Below are 25,591 nucleotides of genomic sequence, written 5' to 3'. Positions count from 1 at the left end.
TCCAGAGACCATAGTTAGGTGTATCCCGGGGGCCAGAGCGGGTGACATAGAAGCAAATTTGAAGCTACTGGCAAAGGGTAATCGTAAATATGGTAAAGTTATCATCAATGTTGGAGCTAATGACTCCCGTCTTCGCCAGTCGGAAGTAACTAAAATGAATATTGTCTCGGTGTGTAACTACGCCAAAAGTATGTCGGACTCCGTAGGTTTTTCTGGTCCCCTCCCCAATCTGACCAGCGATGACATGTTTAGCCGCATGCTCTCGCTCCGCCGCTGGTTGTCTCAGTGGTGTTCAGAAAACGACGTGGACTTTATTGACAACTGGGAGACGTTCTGGGGAAAGCCCGGTCTGATTAGAAGGGACGGCATTCATCCCACCCGGGATGGTGCAGCTCCTATGTCTAGAAATCTGGCCAATGTTATTAGACACTCCCCCTGACAATGCAGGGTCCAGGCCAGGATGCAGAGCTGTAGTTTAACACACTTCTCTGCTGCTTCTCGAGGACCAACGCCTGCCAATAAAACTGTAGGATTGCATTATGTAATTAGCGACTCTAAAACTGTAGGATTACATGATATTGGCGACTCTGGCCAGGTGCCTAGCAAAATAGAAGTGGTTGCAGTTCCCCGCCCTCCAAAAGTTCACCAGATGCGGCGTTATAGAGGCGTTAACCAAAATAATCTTGTAAAAATTAAAACCAATGTACATTTGGTACCAATTACAGACCGAAAAATTAGATGCGGATTACTAAATATACGATCATTAAGCTCTAAGTCTCTGTTAGTAAATGATATAATTACAGAGAGCAGGAGTGATATTTTCTGCTTAACAGAAACATGGTTACAGGAGGAAGAGTATGTTAGTTTGAATGAATCAGGTCCGCCCGGCTACTTTAATCATCACATTCCTAGAAGCACGGGCCGAGGCGGAGGAGTCGCAGCAATTTATAACTCCGGTCTCCAAACAAAAATTTAACCTAAGTGCAATTATAATACATTTGAAAGCCTCACGCTTGGTCTGAAATGTCCGAGCTGGAAATCAGAGAAGCCAGTTGTGTTAGTGGTAGTGTATCGGCCCCCTGCTGGTGCTTATCTAGAGTTTTTGTCTGAATTTTCAGATTTCCTTTCTGGATTATTGATCAGCACAGATAAATTCATCATAGTGGGTGATTTTAACATTCATATGGATGTTGAAAGCGATAATCTTAAATTAGCCTTCGATTCTCTTCTAGAATCAATGGGTATCTCACAAAAAGTGGATAAACCGACGCACTGTTTTAATCATACTCTCAATCTCGTTCTCACCTACGGTGTTGAAACTGATGATCTGTTGGTGTCACCTGTAAACTCCCTTTTATCCGACCATTACTTAATAACGTTTGAATTTAATTTTGTTGATGTTGAAGTGCAAAATAGGAGGTATTATTTTAGCAGATGTTTGTCTGATGAAGTTATTGTTAAATTTAGGGAGGCCATTGCTTATCTTACGACGAAATAGTGATGTAGTCGAGGCCAGTGACCTGGGTTCTACCTCTGATGTTGATTTCCTTGCTAGTAACACTGCTGATTTGTTGCATTCAGCTTTAGATGAAGTTGCTCCTTTGAAAAGGAGGGTTTCTAGCCACAGCTTAACTCCCTGGTATAATTCAGATATCCGCATGTTGAAACAAAACGTGCGTAAAATGGAAAGGAAGTGGTACTCTTGTAAATCTGTAGACTCTTATCGTGAATGGAAAGATATTCTAATAGTATATAAAAAAGCCATTCGCAAAGCCAGAACAGCTTATTATTCAACGTTGATATAGGATAACAAAAGTAACCCACGTTTTCTGTTCAGCACTGTAGCCAGGCTGACGAAGAGTCACAACTCTGTTGAGCCGTGCATTCCTTCAGCTCTCAGTAGTGAGGACTTTATGAGCTTCTTCAACAGTAAAATCACGAGAATTAGGGAAGAAATCAACCAGCCGGTTGTAGGTGTCTCTTCAGCTTTAGCGACTTCCCTAGGTTCTGACTTGACTCTAGACTGTTTTGATCCTGTAGACCTCCCTGAGCTGACCTCACTCGTCAATAGAGCTAAGTCAACCACATGTATCTTAGACCCCATCCCGACTCGACTATTCAAACATATTTTTTCTCTTATTGGTACGACAATACTGGACCAAATTAACCTATCCCTAAGTTTAGGATATGTACCACAGGTTTTCAAAGTTGCAGTAATTAAACCTTTACTTAAAAAACCTTCTCTTGACCCAGAAACCTTAGCTAATTATAGACCAATTTCCAACCTTCCATTTGTATCTAAAATTCTGGAAAAGGCAGTTTCAAGCCAGCTATGTGACTATTTGTATAGAAATGATCTGTTTGAAGTCTTTCAGTCAGGGTTCAGAATGCATCATAGCACAGAGACAGCACTGGTTCGAGTCACGAATGACCTTCTTATGGCCTCAGATAAGGGATTAGTTTCCATACTGGTTCTACTGGACCTCAGTGCTGCTTTTGACACTATAGATCATGGCATTTTACTGCACAGGTTAGAGCATGTTGTTGGGATTAAAGGGACAGCTCTACGTTGGTTTAAATCATATCTATCTGACAGGTTCCAGTTTGTTCATGTACATGAGGTTTCTTCAGAACAGTGAAGGGTCTGTTATGGTGTTCCGCAGGGTTCAGTGCTAGGGCCAATCTTGTTCAGTTTATACATGCAGCCATTGGGAAGTATAATCCAGAATCACGGCATACACTTTCATTGTTATGCTGATGATACGCAACTCTACTTGTCTATGAAGCCGGATGAGACAGAACCGTTGGTTAAACTTCAGGCATGTCTTAGGGACATCAAGGACTGGATGTCCAGAAATTTCTTGCTTCTAAATTCAGATAAAACAGAGGTTATCATTCTTGGTCCAGAGCATTTTAGGAAGGGATTAGATGGTGTTGCGATGGCTTCCAGTGCAACTGTGAGAAACCTTGGTGTTATTTTCGATCAGGATTTGTCATTTAAACCATATGTCAATCAGGTTTGTAAAATAGCATTTTTCCATCTCCGTAATATTGCAAAGATTAGGAAAATCCTCTCGCAGAGTGATGCAGAAAAACTGGTTCATGCGTTTGTATCTTCTAGACTAGATTACTGTAATGTGTTGTTAGCAGGATGTCCAAGTAATTTGCTGAATAGGCTCCAGCTGATCCAGAATGCAGCAGCACGAGTGCTGACAGGAATCAGCAGGAGAGACCACGTCTCTCCAGTGTTAGCGTCGCTCCATTGGCTACCCGTAAAATTCAGAATCCAATTTAAAATTGTATTACTTGCGTATAAAGCCCAAAACGGCTTAGCTCTGCATTATTTGCAAGACCTGATAGTGCCTTATGTTCCTGTCAGAGCTCTCCGTTCTCAGAGTGCAGGTTTATTCGTAGTTCCTAGAGTATCCAAATGTAGATTTGGAGGGCGGGCGTTCTGCTATCAGGCACCATTACTATGGAACCAACTTCCAATCTGGGTTAAGGAGGCTGACACCACCTCCACCTTTAAAACTAAACTTAAAACATTTCTGTTTAGTGTAGCCTATAGTTAGTGTTTAGTAAACCTCTAGCTGGTGTTGGTAAATCTCTAGGTAGTGTAAACTCTAGTGTGCCAGAGTCGTTCCTGTAGTTTCTTGTGCTGGCCCCCCCTTCTCCTCCCTTTTCTCTCTTTTGTCCATGTTGCAGCATCCTTTGCCGGACACCGGAACCTGCAGTGTGGGAGTGAGGGGGGCAGGGTAACGGCCCCTTTTGGGCGGGGGAGAAGGTTCGTCCCTCAAGACTCCTCTCCCTGGCCCTGCCCCTTCTCAACCTTTCCCCGACCCTGCACCCCAACCTGGGACTTGATGATTGGGCCGGAGCTTCGGGAGCTGCATGCTGGCCTGCGGTACCCACCCCTGGTCATCCCGCTGCTGCTTCCACCTGCCTGCTGTCCCCACCCCCGGTCATCCCGTTGCTGCTTCCACTTGCCTGCTTTGCTGCTGCCGTCCCTGACCCACCAGTCTGGCCCTCGGCAGGAGGGTCCCCCCTTATGAGCCTGGTCCTGCTCCAGGTTTCTTCCCTCCTAAAGGGGAGTTTTTCCTTGCCACTGTTTGGCTTGAGGTTTTTCTCCCACTAGGGGAGTTTTTACCTGCCATTGTTTATGTAATAACTGCTCGGGGGTCATGTTCTGGGTATGGGTCTCTGGAAAGCGTCTAGAGACAACTTTTGTTGTATTAGACGCTATATAAATAAAATTGAATTAAAATTGAATTGAATTGAACCATAATTGGTGAAAATTAGCCCTGCCCCTTCTTCTGATTGGTTGTCCCTATTTCCTGTTGTAACTTTTGAATGTTTTGACATAGAGAGTAGTGGGTGGTGTCATCAGACTCTGTATGGACTCCTTGACCTTCATTGGCCTGAATTAGCCCCGCCCCTTCTTCTGATTGGTTGTCCCTATTTCCTGCTATAACTTTTGAATGTTTTGACATAGAGAGTAGTGGGTGGTGTCATCTGACTCTGTATTGAGTCCTTGAGCCTCATTGGCCTGAATTAGCCCCGCCCCTTCCTCTGATTGGTTGTCCCTATTTCCTGCTATAACATTTGAATGTTTTGACATAGGAAGTCGTGGGTGGTGTCATTTCTGATATGCTTGTGGGGGGCGGTGGCCGTGAGTGCGAGGGCCCGTTCATCGCTGCTTGCAGCTTTAATTGATTTTGTTTTTGTTGGCTAGACATGAATTTGCTAAAAACCGTAATCAACGTTTCTAGTTAAACAGTTTGAATATGTGTTTGTTTGTTTATATGTTTTTTTATTCTAAATTAATTTGCCATAAAATGAAATCTGATCATCATTTGCACCCCATGCAGGAGGTCCCCCCCCTTATGATCCAGGTCCTGGTCCAGGATTCTCCTTATGATCCAGGTCCTGGTCCAGGTTTCTTCCCCCTTATGATCCAGGTCCTGGTCCAGGTTTCTACCCCCCTTATGATCCAGGTCCTGGTCCAGGTTTCTACCCCCTTATGATCCAGGTCCTGGTCCAGGTTTCTTCCTCCTAAAGGGGAGTTTTTCTTGCCACTGTTTGGCTTAAAGTTTTTCTCCCAGTAGGGGAGTTTTTACCTGCCTTTGTTTATTTAATAATTGCTCGGGGGTTCATGTTCTGGGTCTCTGGAAAGATCCTAGAGACAACTTCTGTTGTAATAGACGCTATATAAATAAAATTGAATTGAAATTGAATTGAATTTGAGGTGCAGAGACAGACACAATGTACTTAAGATGCTAGCAGATAAACAATGATTAGGTCTCTGAAGGACACGGCCTCTCAACATTATCAGTGCTGCTAGAACAAGTAAGTGAACTCTTGGAGTTCAGGACAGGTCAGACCTCCTGGGGCAGCTATGACTTCATAAAGCCCTTTCTGACCTTCTGTCCAGAGCTGCTTCCACTCACACGTCTGTGGGATGCCGGGTGTGAGCTTTGAGACTCTGGTTGATTTGCTAGGATTTTTCTAGTATAGAGGGTCTGCATTGACGTCACTTCCCCCCTGGACCAGCCCCCTTACTCACACTGAGTGGCAAAACATCAGCAAAAACAGCTGCAACTAGTGGATAAGACGGGATAACAGCTGATTATGGGCTTAAATTAAAGGCAGTTGGACTTGACAGTGACCTGTACAGTTACCCCAAGAACCAGTGGTCCATGGACATTAATATTTGGTACAGTTACCCCAACAACCAGTGGTCGATGGACATTAATATTTGGTACAGTTACCCCAAGAACCAGTGGTCCATGGACATTAATATTTGGTAGTTATCCCAACAACCAGTGGTCCATGGACATTAATATTTGGTACAGTTACCAAGAACCAGTGGTCTATGGACATTAATATTTGGCACAGTTACCCTAAGAACCAGTGGTCCATGGACATTAATATTTGGTACAGTTACCAAGAACCAGTGGTCCATGGACATTAATATTTGGTACAGTTACCAAGAACCAGTGGTCCATGGACATTAATATTTGGTACAGTTACCAAGAACCAGTGGTCCATGGACATTAATATTTGGTACAGTTGCCAAGAACCAGTGGTCTATGGACATTAATATTTGGTACAGTTACCAAGAACCAGTGGTCCATGGACATTAATATTTGGTACAGTTACCAAGAACCAGTGGTCTATGGACATTCATATTTGGCACAGTTACCCTAAGAACCAGTGGTCCATGGACATTAATATTTGGTACAGTTACCTCATGAACCAGTGGTCCATGGACAATAATATTTGGTACAGTTACCCCAAGAACCAGTGGTCCATGGACATTAATATTTGGTACAGTTACCAAGAACCAGTGGTCCATGGACATTAATATTTGGTACAGTTACCAAGAACCAGTGGTCCATGGACATTAATATTTGGTACAGTTACCAAGAACCAGTGGTCTATGGACATTAATATTTGGTACAGTTACCCCAAGAACCAGTGGTCCATGGTTCTTGGGGTCCATAGTTCAACTTCCATGGCTCTATAAACATTTTCCCATTAGCATTGCTCAATGCTAAGTGCTTTTGGGCAAACATCAAACATTTTCTTTTTATTTATTTATTTCTTTTTGGCAGTGTTCTTACGGAAGAGTATTAGGGCCAGGCAGGAGAAAAATAAAAATAATATTTTAGAGGAAGAAGATTTTTTTTTCATTATGCACAAAAGGCCATGACTGTAGGCTACAGTTGTAGTAAAACAGAAACTAATAACTTTTCAGAATCAGAATCATCTTTATTGGCCAGGTTCGAACATTGTCCAACAAGGAATTTGACTCCGGTAATTATGAACTTATGAATTATAATTATGAATTATGAACTCAACAGCTCAATGCCATTTTCCATTGGCATTTTATGACTATTTTATGACTCTCACAGTAATACGGGACAAAGTGTGTCCCTTTCCAGCTCAATACGGGATGCATACTTAAGTTTATAAATACGGGATGATTCCGTTTTTCAAGGGATGGTTGGCAACCCTAACGTCACCCTTTTACAAGCTATTCAGAGGATAGAGGAGATCAGAGTTGAGGTAAAAAGGAAGATTTGGACATTTTTTTTAGCTGCACTATGTTTCAGGATATACCCAGGAGGAAAAGGTGGAGATAGCGCACCGTCACCTGATCCCCAACCAGCTGGAGCAGCATGGACTGACACCGCAGCAGCTGCACATCCCTCAGGAAACCACGCAGGACATCATCTGCAGGTACGCTCACACAAATGGAATCAAAGTGTCTGCAGCACAGCTGCAGGAGTTGTGTGTTTATGGATGATTGCCTGTAGAGCAAGGTGAGGTTTGGTAGTCTGGCCTCATCCATGCAGCCTGGAGAGAGTTTTTAATCAACTTCAGCTGTTGAAACTCAGCATGACTTTCCTGCTTTAAGGCTACACTTCTGATGCGACAACTGGCTAAAAATAAACAGACAACATGCGCACACGTACCCGTGCGCGACAGGCAGACACACAAGGGGAGAAGGGACTATTTCTCCATCCATCCATCCATCCATCCATCCATCCATCTATCCATCTATCCATCCGTCGTCCGCCGCTTATCCGTTCCCGGGTCGCGCGGGGCAGCAGTCTCAACAGAGATGCCCAGACTTCCTTCACCCCAGACACTTCCTCCATCTCTTCCTCCAGCTCTTCCTCCATCTCTTCCTCCAGCTCTTCCTCCAGCTCTTCCTCCATCTCTTCCTCCATCTCTTCCTCCAGTTCTTCCTCCATCTCTTCCTCCAGCTCTTCATCCATCTCTTCCTACATCTCTTCCTCCAGCTCTTCCTCCATCTCTTCCTCCAGCTTTTCCGAGGGGAGTCCGAGGCGTTCCCAGGCCAGCCCAGAGACATAGTCTCTCCAGCGTGTCCTGGGTCTTCCCCGTGGTCTCCTCCCGGAGGGACATGCCTGGAACACCTCCCTAGGGACGAGGGACATGCCTGGAACTCCTCCCTAGGGAGGAGGGACATGCGCTGGAACACCTCCCTAGGGAGGAGTGACATGCCTGGAACACCTCCCTAGGGAGGAGGGACATACCTGGAACACCTCCCTAGGGAGGAGGGACATGCCTGGAACACCTCCCTAGGGAGGAGGGACATGCGCTGGAACACCTCCCTAGTCCAGCCACCCTGCGGAGGGACCTCATCTCTAAGGGAGTGTCCAGCCACCCTGCAGAGGAAACTCATCTCTAAGGGAGCGTCCAGCCACCCTGGGGAGGAAACTCATCTCTGAGGGAGGGAACTCATCTCTAAGGGAGCGTCCAGCCACCCTGCGGAGGAAACTCATCTCTAAGGGAGCGTCCAGCCACCCTGCGGAGGAAACTCATCTCGGCCGCTTGTATCCGCGATCTTGTCCTTTCGGTCACTACCCAAAGTTCATGACCATAGGTGAGGGTAGGTGCCTAGATTGACCGGTAAATCGAGAGCTTCGCCTTTCGACTCAGCTCCTTCTTCACCACGACGGTCCGATACATCGACCTGCACCGATCCGTCTGTCAATCTCACGCTCCATCGTTCCCTCACTCGTGAACAAGACCCTGAGATACTTGAACTCCTCCACCTGAGGCAGGACTTCTCCACCCACCCGGAGAAGGCATGCCACCCTTTCCCGATGGAGAACCATGGCCTCGGTTTAGGAGGTGCGGATTCTCATCCCTGCCGCGTCGCACTCGGCCTCAAACCGCCCCAATACATGCTGAAGGTCCCGGTCCGATGAAGCCAACATGACAACATCATCCGCAAAAAGCAGAGATGAAATCCTGTGGTTCCCAAACCGGATCCCCTCCAGCCCCTGGCTACGCGTAGAAATCCTGTCTATAAAAATTATGAACAGGACCGGTGACAAAGGGCAGCCCTGCCGGAGTCCAACATGCACTAGGAACAAGTCTGACCTATTGCCGGCAATGCGAACCAGACACCTGCTCCGATCATACAGAGACCGGACAGCCCTTAATAGAGGGCCCCGGACTCCATACTCACTGAGCCCCCACAGAATGACACGAGGGACACGGTCAAATGACTTCTCCAGATCCACAAAGCACATGTAGACTGGTTGGGCAAATTCCCATGAACCCTCGAGCACCCTCCGGAGGGTGTAGAGCTGGTCCAGTGTTCCACGACCGGGACGAAAACCGCATTGTTCCTCCTGAATCCGAGGTTCAACTATCGGCCGTATTCTCCTCTCCAGTACCCTGGAGTAGACTTTCCCGGGGAGGCTGACAATTGTGATTCCCCTATAGTTGGAACACACTCTCCGGTCCCCCTTTTTAAACAGAGGGACCACCACCCCGGTTTGCCACTCCAACGGTACTCTCCCCTTCCTCCATGCGATGTCGCAGAGGCGTGTCAACCAAGACAGCCCTACGACATCCAGAGACTTGAGGTACTCAGGGCGGATCTCATCCACCCCCATTGCCACTGAGGAGCTTATGAACTACCTCAGTGACCTCGGCTTGGGTGATGGATGAGCACGTCTCCGAGTCCCCACTCTCTGCTTCCTCAGTGGAAGGCATGTCAGTCGGGTTGAGGAGATCCTCGAAGTATTCCTTCCACCGTCTGCCCGGTCTGTCCAACCTCCTCCTCCGCCAGCGCATCCAACTCACCACCAGGTGGTGATCAGTTGACAGCTCAGCCCCTCTCTTCACAGTGTCCAAAACATACGGCCTGATGGTCACCCTTATGTTTGAACATGGTGTTCGTTATGGACAAACTTTGACTAGCATGCACTCCTGCATGGCCCTAGTTCCCACCGTGGCTTAGAGAGATACGTTTTTGGATTTTTTTTTTTCTGTATGTCTAGCTCATGTTGAAAAATTGACAATAAAGACGACTTTGACTTTGAGAAACGTTGAATGACTGTGGGAACGGATGATCAAAAAAGGGCTAGCTTCAATCAAGCTTCAAGGCTAGCTTCAATCTTTTCCATGTGTCGAGTTTTTCCCACATTTTTCATCTGTTGAGTCTGCATGGTTGGTTAGCGCTAAGCCCACAGAGCAGGTATCATGCATCACGGTGTCGTCTAATGCCATCCCCACTCCCCTTGGATTTCCTTGAACTTTTGCTAACACTCAGTTACTCAGACGGACCCACATTCTTTCTGAACATGGCGATTCCATTCATGTCATAAAAGTGTCAGTCTGGATTAGATTATATGTGTGGCTTGTTGATATATAGATGTGTTATAGGTATGAGAGCAGGGGACCGTGTTCTGTACCCTCTGATCTGAGTGCTCAGGTCAAAAGCCTTCTCAGTATACATACACATGTTCTTGTTTAAGGGCATCTTAAGTGGTTACATTCTTGGATGGGTGTCGGTTGGCAGCTCACAGCTGAGGCTACCCTGGAATTCAACTCCCGGTCTTCCTCATGTGTTGTTGAGTCATTTGGCAGGTCTGGGCTCCTCACTGGGTGATATTCTGTTTACAGAGGGCATCCTTCTTTCTTCCCGCTGCAGTTCAACACTCACATCAGCGCCGCTGCTTTTTCCAGTGTTTGTCTGGAAAAAATGGCTTAGTTGGGATCTGGTTATTAACCCTTGTGCTGTCTTCGGGTCAAGGAAGGAGGAAGGGAAGAAGGGAGGAAAGAAGGAAGGAAGGAAGAATGAAAAGAAGGAAAGAAAGAAGGAAGGAAGGGAGAAAAGAACAACAACATTAATCTCAACATTTCAACTTTTTTCTCGACATTTCGACTTTTTTCTCGAAGTGCATAATGAAAAAAAAAAATCTTCCTCCTCTAAAATGTTATTTTTATTTTTCTCCTGCCTGGCCCTAATACTCTTCCGTAGGTTTTGTCTTATATCAAGCACGACTTCCACAAGATCCCAGTCACTTTCACAACCAGGAGGGATCGCTATGGTTACGAGTCAAAGAGGAGGCGTTTATTCTGGTGGTGATGGAAGTTTGTTTGTGAGAAAATGTTCCCATGTTGGTGCAGCGTTGTGACCACGGCTCAGTGACGGCAGCTCCACGCCCAGCACCAGACACCCCATCTCTCCTGAACGTTATTAGTATTATGTATAGCACTTTTCATGCATAAAAATGCAGCACAAAGCTAAAAAGCTAAAAGAAAGCAGGATAAGAGGCTATGAAGTTAAAATACACACTAAAAAAGTATAGAAGTACAGTATAACGTAAAATCCTAAGAGTAGGTCTAGAAAGCAAGATATTAGAAACTGAGAGTATAAAACAATAGAATGTATAAAATAGACCATAAATAACGACTAAAACATTTAAATATAACATTGAGATAAAACAATGAGATAACAGGATAAACTAAACTAAAGATTAATATAAGACAGAGTAGTAAGATCCAATAAAAATAGGGGTGAGCATAGAAAAGTATAAAGAGTTAAATGAGTCAGTTAAAAGCCTGATTAAAGAGATGGGTCTTGAGCCTCTTTTTAAAAACATCAACAGTCTCTGCAGCCCTGAGGTTCCCCTGAGGTTCGCCTGAGGTTCCCCTGAGGTTCCCCTGAGGTTCTCCTGAGGTTCCCCTGAGGTTCTCCTGAGGTTCCCCTGAGGTTCTCCTGAGGTTCCCCTGAGGTTCTCCTGAGGTTCTCCTGAGGTTCCCCTGAGGTTCTCCTGAGGTTCTCCTGAGGTTCTCCTGAGGTTCTCCTGAGGTTCCCCTGAGGTTCACCTGAGGTTCTCCTGAGGTTCCCCTGAGGTTCCCCTGAGGTTCTCCTGAGGTTCCCCTGAGGTTCACCTGAGGTTCTCCTGAGGTTCCCCTGAGGTTCACCTGAGGTTCTCCTGAGGTTCCCCTGAGGTTCTCCTGAGGTTCCCCTGAGGTTCCTGAGGTTCTCCTGAGGTTCTCCTGAGGTTCTCCTGAGGTTCACCTGAGGTTCACCTGAGGTTCTCCTGAGGTTCCTGAGGTTCTCCTGAGGTTCTCCTGAGGTTCTCCTGAGGTTCACCTGAGGTTCACCTGAGGTTCTCCTGAGGTTCCTGAGGTTCTCCTGAGGTTCGCCTGAGGTTCTCCCGGGGTTCTCCCGAGGTTCTCCTGAGGTTCACCTGAGGTTCTCCTGAGGTTCTCCTGAGGTTCACCTGAGGTTCTCCTGAGGTTCCCCTGAGGTTCTCCTGAGGTTCCCCTGAGGTTCCTGAGGTTCCCCTGAGGTTCTCCTGAGGTTCCCCTGAGGTTCCTGAGGTTCCCCTGAGGTTCTCCTGAGGTTCCCCTGAGGTTCCTGAGGTTCCCCTGAGGTTCTCCTGAGGTTCCCCTGAGGTTCCTGAGGTTCCCCTGAGGTTCTCCTGAGGTTCCTGAGGTTCTCCTGAGGTTCTCCTGAGGTTCACCTGAGGTTCCCCTGAGGTTCCCCTGAGGTTCCCCTGAGGTTCCTGAGGTTCTCCTGAGGTTCCCCTGAGGTTCCTGAGGTTCCCCTGAGGTTCTCCTAAGGTTCCTGAGGTTCTCCTGAGGTTCTCCTGAGGTTCCCCTGAGGTTCTCCTGAGGTTCCTGAGGTTCTCCTGAGGTTCCCCTGAGGTTCTCCTGAGGTTCCTGAGGTTCTCCTGAGGTTCACCTGAGGTTCTCCTGAGGTTCTCCTGAGGTTCCCCTGAGGTTCTCCTGAGGTTCCTGAGGTTCTCCTGAGGCTCCCCTGAGGTTCCTGAGGTTCTCCTGAGGTTCTCCTTAGGTTCTCCTGATGTTCACCTGAGGTTCTCCTGAGGTTCCTGAGGTTCTCCTGAGGTTCCTGAGGTTCTCCTGAGGTTCGCCTGAGGTTCACCTGAGGTTCACCTGAGGTTCACCTGAGGTTCTCCTGAGGTTCGCCTGAGGTTCCCCTGAGGTTCTCCTGAGGTTCCCCTGAGGTTCTCCTGAGGTTCCTGAGGTTCCTGAGGTTCCCCCGAGGTTCTCCTGAGGTTCCTGAGGTTCTCCTGAGGTTCCTGAGGTTCCCCCGAGGTTCTCCTGAGGTTCTCCTGAGGTTCTCCGGAGGTTCCTGAGGTTCCCCTGAGGTTCTCCTGAGGTTCCTGAGGTTCCCCTGAGGTTCTCCTGAGGTTCCTGAGGTTCCCCTGAGGTTCTCCTGAGGTTCCTGAGGTTCCTGAGGTTCCCCTGAGGTTCTCCTGAGGTTCGCCTGAGGTTCTCCTGAGGTTCGCCTGAGGTTCTCCTGAGGTTCCCCTGAGGTTCCCCTGAGGTTCTCCTGAGGTTCCTGAGGTTCTCCTGAGGTTCTCCGGAGGTTCCTGAGGTTCCCCTGAGGTTCTCCTGAGGTTCCTGAGGTTCCCCTGAGGTTCTCCTGAGGTTCTCCGGAGGTTCCTGAGGTTCTCCTGAGGTTCTCCTGAGGTTCCTGAGGTTCCTGAGGTTCCCCTGAGGTTCTCCTGAGGTTCCTGAGGTTCCTGAGGTTCGCCTGAGGTTCTCCTGAGGTTCTCCTGAGGTTCCCCTGAGGTTCCCCTGAGGTTCCCCTGAGGTTCTTCTGAGGTTCCCCTGAGGTTCCCCTGAGGTTCCCCTGAGGTTCTTCTGAGGTTCCCCTGAGGTTCCCCTGAGGTTCTCCTGAGGTTACCCTGAGGTTCCCCTGAGGTTCCCCTGAGGTTCTCCTGAGGTTCCTGAGGTTCACCTGAGGTTCCTGAGGTTCACCTGAGGTTCCTGAGGTTCGCCTGAGGTTCTCCTGAGGTTCTCCTGAGGTTCGCCTGAGGTTCCTGAGGTTCTCCTGAGGTTCTCCTGAGGTTCTCCTGAGGTTCTCCTGAGGTTCCCCTGAGGTTCTCCTGAGGTTCCCCTGAGGTTCCCCTGAGGTTCCCCTGAGGTTCTCCTGAGGTTCCTGAGGTTCACCTGAGGTTCCTGAGGTTCGCCTGAGGTTCTCCTGAGGTTCTCCTGAGGTTCGCCTGAGGTTCCTGAGGTTCTCCTGAGGTTCTCCTCAGGTTCTCCTGAGGTTCTCCTGAGGTTCTCCTGAGGTTCCTGAGGTTCCTGAGGTTCTCCTGAGGTTCACCTGAGGTTCCTGAGGTTCGCCTGAGGTTCTCCTGAGGTTCGCCTGAGGTTCCTGAGGTTCCTGAGGTTCTCCTGAGGTTCTCCTGAGGTTCTCCGGGAGGCTGTTCCACAATCGGGGACCATAATAACTGAATTAACCTCCCCGTGTGTCCTGGTTCTAACTTTTGGTATTATTAAAAGGCCGGAGGACCTCAGGGTCCACGAGGGTCGATAGGGTAAAAGCAGTGCAGACAAATAAGAAGGCCCAAGACCATTAAAACACTTAAAAACTAGTAAAAGAACCTTAAAATCGATCCTGAAGTGCACGGGGAGCCAATGCAGCGATTTTAAAACAGGTGTAATGTGCTCCCGCCCTCTGGTCCTCGTCAGCACGCGTGCAGCTGAATTCTGTAATAGTTGTAGGTTATACATTTTGTGGCAGGGTGGAGGAGCAGCCACTCAGCTAATTGGGCACACCTGTGCCCAATCAGCCTCTCCACCCTGCCTGCCGTCATAAAGAGCAGCTGTACACCAGCAAGAGGTCTGCTGGGAGAGGGCTCTGCTGAAGGTCCTGCTGGTGCACGTGTGTCTGGGTGAAATAAAGGAGTTCCTGCACTAAACCTTGTGTCCTCTGTCCTGTCGGGTGACCCCCGTAGCACTAGCCTTGCTACACTGTTCTTTTTGGGAAGACCAGAGAGCAGGCATTACAATAATCGAAACGACATAAGATAAAAGCATTAGCACCTCCGTACTAGCCTGAGAGAGAAACGCGCAGACTCTCGCTGTTCTTAAGATGGTGAATACCTATCTTTGTTATGTTTTTAATATGTGGAATAAAGGTGTTACTAATGTCTGCGTCTCTCCCAGGTACACCCGGGAGGCCGGCGTGCGGTCTCTGGAGAGGAAGATCGGGGCCCTCTGCCGAGCGGTGGCCGTGAGGGTCGCTGAGGGCCGCAGACTCCCCAGGACGGAGAGTGTGGCTCCGGAGGAAGGTGAGAGGGGACAACCTGGGCTGGGAGATGCAGGATTCTGCTGGACACCACAGATCAAGTCATTGGATTCACACTGAAAGCGTCCAAAATGGCCTGTGGAGACTCGGGACTCCTGCACTGCTGCTTGCTAAAGTCTGTCGACGCCTGCAGTGGGCGGGGCCTGCAGTGGGCGGGGCTTTCAAGCTGCAGAACTGGAGGGAACAAAGTGCATATAGTCAGAGACGTTCTATAAACTACCCCACTACGCTTGTGTTTCCTGTATCTGTGTCACGTGGGTTTCCCCACTGCCCCGCCCCTTTAGTAGGCTAACGGCAGGTCCTGAGTCTATTGAGTCCTATGGGAAAAGTGAACGTGAGCACAGATTATTACCAATTCCTTCGCCCCATAATAACCTAAGTAAATATGGGACCCATTTTTCAAAAGCCACAAACCTTCTGAACATTCTGACACCAAAATGGAAATTTTCAGACCGACAGATTAGGAGAAAATTAACTTTGTTTGAGACCTGTCTCTGTCTGAGCAACACACTCTCGCCAGATTTGGCTCTCATAGCTAATAATATAATATAATAATAATACATAGCTCTCCTCTCTGGTGGTGAGTCAGAGATTTAGAGTCGTCGGTCACTGCAGAACTGCCAACGCCGTTTTCCCATCGGATAAACTGAAATTTAAAATTAAAATAAAACCTGCTTCTTTGCTTAATAATACTGTTATTGTTATTATTGAAGTCTTTTTGGAATGGAAAAAAAGAATATTAGACTGATCCGATGATCTTGTACTGGGTTGATATCAGACATTAAAGTAGCAGATAAAAAAAAAACGAGCGGCAAAATAAGGCGCAAATATTAAAGTTGTACTGTATCTCGTTCACAACACTTCCAAATATTAAAGTTGTACTGTATCTAGTGTTCTATGTTTTAAAACGATGTGGGGAGAGGGGCGACCACGCCATTGGCAGAAACGGTAATGCGTTATCTATAGACAGGGCTGCACATAAGTGTGCCGCCAGAGCGCATGCGCCGTCAAAATCCTCAGTGCGCTGTCAATCTTGTGCTGCGAAGCGCTTTTGCGTACCAACAGCTGGGGCTCATATTATTGGTTGTGGCCAGACCAGAAAACTAATATTAAAAAATCTATTGCGAGAGGTTTCCCCCAGAACTCCCACTCAAAGTTGGTACTGGCCAATCACAGCGCGTCCTTACTCCCCCTCCATGATCGTGGCGGCGGTGGGTTGGGCAGGAAGAGAGGTAAGGATCAGCTTTACTGAACAAACCATAAATAAAATAAACCATAAACCATAAATCAGCCAGTGTCTGTCACTGCGTGCAGCAGTTTCCTGCACCAACAAGACGCTGCTCTCTGATTATGGCTCACAGTTTATGAAAACCCCAAATAAAAAATAAATTAGAGAATATTTTATGAAATCAATAAACAATTCCATCATCAAAATTATAACAAATAAAGGTTCAATATATCTTGCTTTGCATGTAATAAGACTAGGTAATATATTAGTTTCACCTTTTAAGTTGAATTATTGAAATAGATTAACTTTTACGCCATATTTTAGTTGAATTATTGAAATAAATTAACTTTTACACCATATTCTAGTTGACTATTGAAATAAGTTAACTTTTACACCAAATTCTAGTTGAATTATTGAAATAAGTTAACTTTTACACCAAATTGTAGTTGAATTATTGAAATAAGTTAACTTTTACACCATATTCTTCACCTGTAACAATATTCTACACCTTGGCTGATGTGGACATACATAGCCTAGGAGTCTATTTCAGCTGCTATATGGTTGGCTGTCTGTACAGTCATGCAAGTTCAATGCTATTAAAGAACAAGTTTTTTCATATAAAATAAACACATTTTTATGCAGTTTAGAAGTTTTGGGGCTTTTTTTGGGCTCCTGCGCTGCTGAAATCGGGGCGTCCTTTATTTCTACGCACCATACCACGCACCATAATTTGTTAATTCATCTTTATACGTGAATAAATATCGTTTTGCCTATAACTTATTCCTGCATCCCTCTTTTATCGATCCGGCGAGACGGGTCACCGCGTTTTTGGAGCCCCAAGTCACATATCCAGGGGCTCCTCTGAGCACCAGACCAAAATAATTATGTGCAGCCCTGTCTATAGAGTATCTTTGCTATAGTCTACATATATCTATATATAGCTGCACATCTTCAGTTTCCTATTTCCGCCATTTGGATCACACTTTGGCAAGCCTTCTTTATATTTTAGCGTTATTTCCGCGTAGAAAAGAGTGAGTTTGATCCTTAACCAGGTTGGTCCTGGATCAACATCAACCATCATCGTTGGTCCCGGTGAAGCTGCAGTCTGTCTGGGTGAACACTGACACACCGGGTCCCAGCGGATTGGGTCATATTGTTTAAACTGTGTTTTGTGATTAATAGGCACAGTTTTTAATCATTTTGCGTTAGATCGATGTAACAAATAAAATCGTTGGGACCATCCAGCTCCTCAACCATCAGATACGTGTTTCACATGAGCAGTTCAGGTAAAAACGGCAGTCAAATCAGCAAAAATGTCAGTTTGCTGGATGAAATATATGAATTCCTGGTAAAATAAGTTTGTTAGTGCACAGCTCTGCTCCTGTACGCATGTGAATGAGTGTACGTTTGTTTGAACATGAAAGTACAATCTGCATTGAGGCTTCTCGCTTTGGGAATCCTGGTCTGTGATTGGACGCTGCCTCGGCGTCGCTGCTGCTCATTTGCATAAAGTTGAGATTTTTCAACTTCAAATTGAAGCTCCGGACGCCTCCAACACCTCCGTGGCCTCAGACGCCTCTCGCAGCGCTTTCAGAGAAAATGAATGGCAACCGGACGCCCATGACGCCTGTGGTGCCTTCAGTGTGAATCCAGGGTAACGGAGTAATCGCAACTTCATCTGTGGTCATTTGTATTTTTATGACATTCAAGTAGGCTTGTGGTGTTTCTCTTTTATCGGTTAATAGATGCTATATTATATAAGTTATTATTTAATTTACTAGAAATTAGGAACACTCCTAAACTGGAGTAAATAAATATGCAACTGATGAGTTATTCCTGTAGACCTGGATAACATGGAAATGATTTGTGTCCCGTAAAGGGCTTGGGATCGATTAAAATGTCAAGAATCGATTTGATTCCGATTCTTAAAATTCAGAATCGATTATCAAGATTTGATTCGATTTGATTCGATTTGATTCGGCAGCTAATGATGCTGTAAGGACCAATCAGCTCCCAAAATGCTGATAGAACTTCTTTCAGAAACATCGTGTAGAATTACCAAACAGATACAGGGAGGAAACAGCGACGGATGAAATCGGTTTTATTTTTTCCCACATTCCGTTCAAATCTTTTCCATTTTCGCTCTATTTCGGTTTAAAATTTTTGAGAATCTGGTTTTTAGCATTTTATGCAAATGTAACCCCAAGACAGTGTATAAAGAAATGAAATATAGACAATTTATGCAGTTATAACTGAAAACTTTAATGTTTTCATACCTTTAAACATATTTAAAGGCAAAAACATGGCATAAGTTATTCTGTTGTCCAACAAAACATTCCTTTTTTGGGCATAAACAAAAAAATACCATAAGTTGTAATGTAATGATGGAAAAAAAATCAATCTTTAGACATACAAATCGATTTTTAGGAATTAATACGAGAATCGATTTAGAATCGGAAAATCGATTGTTTTCAACCCAGTCATACCCAACCCAGCCATAATTGGACAAAAAGTACTGGTGTAAATCACAAGCTTTGTTCACGATACAATCTCAAACACGATGAACTGGATGATAATTCAGTGTCAGCCACAAAACAGTTTTTAATTGAGTCTGATTGGACTTGTGAATGGAGCAGTCACTTCCGTTCACACGGACTCACGGTAAGTTACTAAAATTTTATTTCACACGTTTATTTCTGGGTTGCACTCGATAGTTAAATCAAAGATGAACTGTCCCTTGAATAGAAATAGCCAATAAATGACCACTTGATGAGATGCATTAATAAGGACTGCAAGGATTGAAATATGAGTCCTATTTTTTAATTTTGTATGGATGTTATTGGATCATTCATGGATTGTGTGACTGTTAGTCTCGCTGTGCCATGAACTCACTGGTTGGTCCCCGTACTTTCAGACCTAGGAGGTCACAGTTATTGCAGTCTTTTTATTAAGCTTCTACGATGGAAAAAAAGGACCAATAAAGTGAAGAAGAGAGAAATGACGGGGCAGATGTTATTGTTGTTACTGGAACACTGAACACTGGAAATAGATGTCCAGTATTTAGATGAACTGCAGGTTAGCAGTAATCTATTTTATGGTTCATACTAACAACAATCCAGAACACATGATGGACTGAAGCCTCATGACACAATCAGGTACACCTTGTAAATAAATGATCAAGACTGCTGTTTAAAACAGTAAAATGTCTTTAAGCATTCTTTTTCCTTCATAGATACATCTGCCGTTTTTTTTTTTACTTTTAACTCTTTAAGATATGTAGTTTATATAGTTTTATGTGGATCTCCATTAGCTACAGCAAAACTGCAGCTATTCTTCCTGGGGTCCGACACATAATGCACAGTACATTACAACAAAACATTTAAAGCAAACCTAAGAGGTAGCATATACTGTAAAAAAAAAAGAAAGGAAAAACAGAAAATTAAGAAAAAATTAAAAGTAATTCCGTTTAACATTAAGATATAAATAAAAACAAATATTCATACATTTTATAACATCAACAAATTCAAACAATGTATAGTTATCATAATTTACACCAATAACCATTTTTATATATATATATATAATATAAATATTAATATATTAATTATATATATATATATATATATATATATATATATATATATATATATATACACACACATACCCATATACTATCTACATTATTTATTTATTTAATAATAATGAAATAAGTTTTATATGTATCTATTCAAGAGATGTGATTGGATTTGTAAGTTTAAATGTTTTACAATCAAAATTACATTTTTGATTTTTGCTCTCCTATAATAGAAGTATCTTAAAGGGGTAACTCAGTAGTGTGCACATCTGTAGAAAGTACCAGGAGATGTTATGTTTGGCCATTCTGTATAAACCTGCCGAGATGTCATTATTTGGCATCGCTCCCCCTCAAGCGGCTGCTCAGATCCAGCTTTCTCTGCGTTGTCGTGTGAAACATCAGCTCCAGCTAACGGCTGTTTTCCTGGTGGAGAACATGCATTCAGTCCAAATCATCCCCCCAGAAATAAAAACGCTCCAAATCATCCCCTCTGAAATAAAAACGCTCCAAATCATCCCCCCTGAAATAAAAACGATCCAAATCATCCCCTCTGAAATAAAAACGCTCCAAATCATCCCCCCTGAAATAAAAACGATCCAAATCATCCCCCCCTGAAATAAAAACGGTCCAAATCATCCCCCCTGTAAAACTGTCATCCCTCCTTTCCATCCCTTATGTCATTTCATCAATGGATGTGGTTTTACTGCTATTTCAACATTTAGAGTCATCACCAGAAAAATAACACCAGAAAAATTACTTATTTGACAATTTTCACCTGTTTCAAGTAAATTTTCACTTGAAATAAGTAGAAAAATCTGCCAGTGGGACAAGATTTATCTTCTTATTACAAGCAAAACAATCTTGTTCCACTGGCAGATTTTTCTACTTATTTCAAGTGAAAATCTACTTGAAACAGGTGAAAATTGTTGTTTTTTCCAGTGATGAGGCTTGTTTTAAGTGCATTGAGATTTTTTTACTAAAATTAGACATTTTAACTAGAAATAGGACAAATATTCTTGTTAAGATTGTGAGTTTTTGCAGTGATCCATTTTACTTATCCTGTGAAGGACAGAGTCATATTGATAAATTCAGAAAAGTGTTTTTTATTGTTGTGTTTTGATGTATTTGATGTAAGCCCAGTGGATATTTAAAGCTTACAGAAGGCTGCATTTAACTGCTGCTATGTCATTCCTGCAGTATTTCTGCAGGTGTTTTGGTCACTGCTATTATTTGTAATATATTATATTATTTGTAATCAGCACAAATGATCTGTCCCCATATGATAAAATCCACCATCCCCCCTGATTGTTTTTTACAACTCGAGTACTGACTGCAGACATGGCGGCGAGCTGCCAGCAGTCTCTCTGCACCGAGACGGATCCCCCCTGACCCGGGTCTGACCCGGGTCAGACCGGACGGTGATGGTCTGAGTCCTGACAGACCTGTCAATCAGTCTCAACACACGCTGCCGTATTCATCCCAGTGAGTGGAAACACCCAAGTGTGTGTTCTGTGTTAGTCCCAGCTGGTCGCCGCTACGCTGCTGCTGCTGCTGCTGCTGCTGCTGGAAATCTGATCATTACATTTTTAACTGATATAAATCAGCTCGCAGCAGACGATCAATGGCCAACTTGAAAGGGTGTTAATGAAGTCCGGATGTCCCGCCGGGCTGATGTTTCACGTCCCGCCAGCGGCTCGGTTGTCTAAGAACCAGGTCAAGTGGTGTCAGTCGGAAACAATATTTCATGTCAGCCGTAAATATCCCTGGTATTTCTGGAACATGATGCTTTGTAGTAGCCGTGCAGTGAGCCGGGTGACGTGCAGATGCTCTGTTTTAGAAAACAAAGCCGGCCGAAACCTCAATCAGTAATGTTTTGCTCATTTCACGCAGTCGCGTGTGAAATCTGCGATGCATCTTTAAGGCCCTGTCCCAATACTATCACTACTATGGAGCCAAATCAAGGCCAAAAGTTTTGCTAATTTGAAGATAAAATTTGAACCTGAAAATTCTTTTTTACAGTTTCAATTTTATTTTTTTCAGTATCAGATCTTTTTTTCAGTTTCAAATCTTTTTATTTCAGTTTCAAATCTTTTTTTCAGTTTCAAATCTTTTTTTTTTCAGTTTCACGTCTTTTTTTTCAGTTTCACTTCTTTTTTTTTCAGGTTCAGACTTTTGGCCCGGATCTGGCGTGGGGGGCGTGGCATCAACTGAGAGGGGCGTGGCATCATGAGTGACAGCAGAACAGAGAAGGCGGGGGACGTTCCTCAGTCATGTTGCCTTCAGGAAACATAAGTTGCAGAAGTTATCAGTAGAAGTTTGATTCAACACTGTATATACACCATATTCACGTGATTGGCAGTGGAAAAAACTGATATTAGTGACACATTTCTGTTTAAAAAGCTGTTTTAGACCGTACTTGGTAGTATGTGGAAGTGGGAAATGTCAAACTTTAAAGTCTGGCTGTTGAACTGTACACCTGCATAGTTTATTGCTTTTATACTGCGATTGGTGTCAAGTACGATCTAAAACAGCTTTTTAAACAGAAATGTGTCACTAATATCAGTTTTTTCCACTGCCAATCACGTGAATATGGTGTATATACAGTGTTGAATCAAACTTCTACTGATAACTTCTACAACCTACGTTTCCTGAAGGCAACATGACTGAGGAACGTCCCCCGCCTTCTCTGTTCTGCTGTCACTCATGATGCCACGCCCCTCTCAGTTGATGCCACGCCCCCCACGCCAGATCCGGGCCAAAAGTCTGAACCTGAAAAAAAAAGAAGTGAAACTGAAAAAAAAAGACGTGAAACTGAAAAAAAAAGATTTGAAACTGAAAAAAAGATTTGAAACTGAAATAAAAAGATTTGAAACTGAAAAAAAGATCTGATACTGAAAAAAATAAAATTGAAACTGTAAAAAAGAATTTTCAGGTTCAAATTTTATTTTCAAATTAGCAAAACTTTTGGCCTTGATTTGGCTCCATACACTACCCCTTGTTTTCATCCCTACCCCTAATTGTGCGCGTTCTCGTGAGGTTAGTGGTGTCCCAATTCCTCTTTCCACCTACTGTAGGGGGAGTGGAGAAAACTAGGGTAGTGGCTATCAATCTGGCCCCACGAAGCGAGGGATTTCTGATCCTCACTAGCGGATCTAGGTCCAGAAAAATTTCCCAGAATGCTTTTCGTCGTCATTTGCAGACTGAATCAAAAAAAAAAAACATGGCGGACATTTCTTATTTTTTAGTGAATAAAATCAATATTTTGAGTTAGTTTCTACATAAAAATGCGTTTTGATTACATTTCTAGCGAGAAATATATATTTTACTTTCATAATTACACTCAGTGAATGTACATAATCACTCGTTTGCCCGTTGTTGCAAAGTCTTTTTCAAACCTCGCCAGAATAAAGGCTGATTTATGGTTCCACGTTACACCAATGCAGAGCCTACGCCGTAGGTTACGTACCCTACGGCGTAGGCTCTTCTCATCTCCGAAAACATCGGATAAAATTTCTTAACAGGCGTTATTTGGATAAACTGAGCCCAGGTTGGGGATCTTAACGGTTACTTTTACGCCTGAAAAAATATTAAAACTTAATAAAGTGGCATATTAACAGCTACAGCGGAAATTAAAACAGCTTTTAGCTCTGGGCTTCCTGATTTTAGGGGTGGTGCTGAAAGTAGGAGTAGGGGGAGTATTGGGACAGACCTGGGAAGATTTCAAGTGCCCTAAAATCTGTCCCTTCTTTTTTAGGTGTAGTGATAGAAAGTAGGGGGTGTATTGGGATTGGGCCTTTATTTGTCTGCAGCACAATCGTTAGCTTGAAGCACATCTCCTGGTCGTTGTGCAGCACAACCTTCAGGCCACGTTTACACAAGCCGGGTATTTACAAAAACGGATATTTCCCTCTCTACGTTTTGAAAAATACCATAATTTACATCAGATTGTTTTCAAAATCTCTTGATTTAAACACGTGCTATGAGCAGCCAAACCTACAGGGGGCAGTGTAACGAGAAGATAAAGTCATGCTAGCCAATCAGAATCCTGGAAAAAAACATCAACAAATGACACGAGTAACTTCCAGTTACTTCCAATATGAACGAGAGTCTTTCGTTTGGAGTGACAGAGAAGTGGAGTTACTTTTAAGTGTGATGTTAAAATATAAAACGGGTAAAATACAAGAAAATATTGACGGTTACAAACAAATTGTAAACACAGGTGTCACTCATGACGCTGGTGACTTTTCTTCCTCATAATGTGACGTTCTGAAGACTAAATGTCCGTTTCTCTCCGTTTACAAGCAAACGTGAAGACAGAGTTTTTAAAAATCTCCACTTTGGCCGGAGTTTTCAGAAATTATGGTTTTTGGTGATTTTGAACTTCGTTTTCGTTTAAACGAACGGCCAAAACGCATGAAAACCCCACCGTATTTGCTACGTGTAAACGTGTAAACGTGGCCTCAGCTTGAATCTCCTGCTGGTTGTGCAGGAACACACACAGAAACACACAGTGGGAACAGAACAGAAACATCAGCAACATGTGAGCAGTGGTGTTTTGGAGGAAGCTCACTACGTTGCCAGGTAACAGATCTCCTCCACTCCAACCATTTGTGCAGATTATGTGTTTGGCATTTTTCAAGGGTTTTTCTTTTTTTTTTTGTAGACACAAGACAGAAAGAATCTCTGTTTGCTGAGTGTCTGTCAGTCGCAGCATTTACTTTGAGTCATGAGATGGTGACGAGTTTCTTTTTTTATTCTGGTAGCAATAAACTAGCAGTCTGCAGCAAGATGTCATTCAAATAGTTGGAAGAGGTTACTCATCGCCTCTGATTTAGGAAAACGGCAAACATGATCCTCTTTATAGATCAACCAGCAACGTAAGACCGTAAGACCATGTTTGTTTGTTTGTTTATTTATTTGGCACATATTAAAAAGTCAGTAATACAATTACCATTAAAAAACAATAGACAGCATACAGGACTGTCTCAGAAAATTAGAATATTGTGATTTTCTGTAATGCAATTACAAAAACAGCAATGTCATACATTCTGGATTCATTACAAATCAACTGAAATATTGCAAGCCTTTTATTATTTTAATATTGCTGATCATGGCTTACAGTTTAAGAAAACTCAAATATCCTATCTCAAAAAATTAGAATATTCTGGGAATCTTAATCTTAAACTGTAAGCCATAATCAGAAATATTAAAATAATAAAAGGCTTGCAATATTTCAGTTGATTTGTAATGAATCCAGAATGTATGACATTTTTGTTTTTTTAATTGCATTACAGGAAAAAAAAGAACTTTATCACAATATTCAAATTTTCTGAGACAGTCCTGTCTGTGCAAGGAGGTCCAAAAAACCCTCTAGGGCTTGACAAGAGGACTTCCTTAAATGAGCATAAAAATGGACATTATCATGGACAGAAATGCATATCATACGCAGCACACACACGCCACAAGCACATACACTCCTGCACACAGCACGCTCACACACTGCACACTAGCACACACACAAAGAAAAGAAAAAAGTACATACCGGTAGCCAAAAAAATTGAAAAGACAAAGGAAAGAAAGAAAAAACTAAAATACTGTATAGAAATTAGGAAAAAAGACAAATGTGAGTAAGTAGAAGTTTACATCATATTATTAAGCTATTGATATAGTAAAATGTGTTTCACAGATTTTTTAAATAATTCATGAGAAAGTTTGACAAGGTGGGGAGGAAGTGATCCCGTATCTTGTCCACGTGTGCTCTAAGTCTAGACCAGGGGTCAGCAACCCAACATGTTTTAGAGCCATATTGGACCAAAAACACAAAAAACAAATATGTCTTGTATAAGCCTTAGAATGAAGGCAAAGGGCGAAAGGCAAAATGTCGAGA

The 25,591-nt window shown here is 43.9% G+C and overlaps 1 protein-coding gene across 1 annotated transcript in view; it reads left to right on the top strand.

Annotated features, from left to right (window-relative positions):
* The window catches only part of lonp2 (lon peptidase 2, peroxisomal), a 176,563-nt gene that overhangs the window by 135,573 nt on the left and 15,399 nt on the right, over positions 1-25,591 (top strand). The window contains exons 12-13 of the mRNA XM_061722335.1: positions 7,116-7,242; positions 14,761-14,885. Coding sequence (XP_061578319.1) covers positions 7,116-7,242; positions 14,761-14,885 — 252 coding nt within the window. The remainder of the gene's footprint in view (positions 1-7,115; positions 7,243-14,760; positions 14,886-25,591) is intronic.

Source organism: Cololabis saira, chromosome 5, assembly GCF_033807715.1.
Source record: "Cololabis saira isolate AMF1-May2022 chromosome 5, fColSai1.1, whole genome shotgun sequence".
NCBI classification, from domain to species: domain Eukaryota; kingdom Metazoa; phylum Chordata; class Actinopteri; order Beloniformes; family Belonidae; genus Cololabis; species Cololabis saira.
Note: the sequence above shows the minus strand (reverse complement) of the source record. Positions and strands in the feature narration are given on the sequence as shown.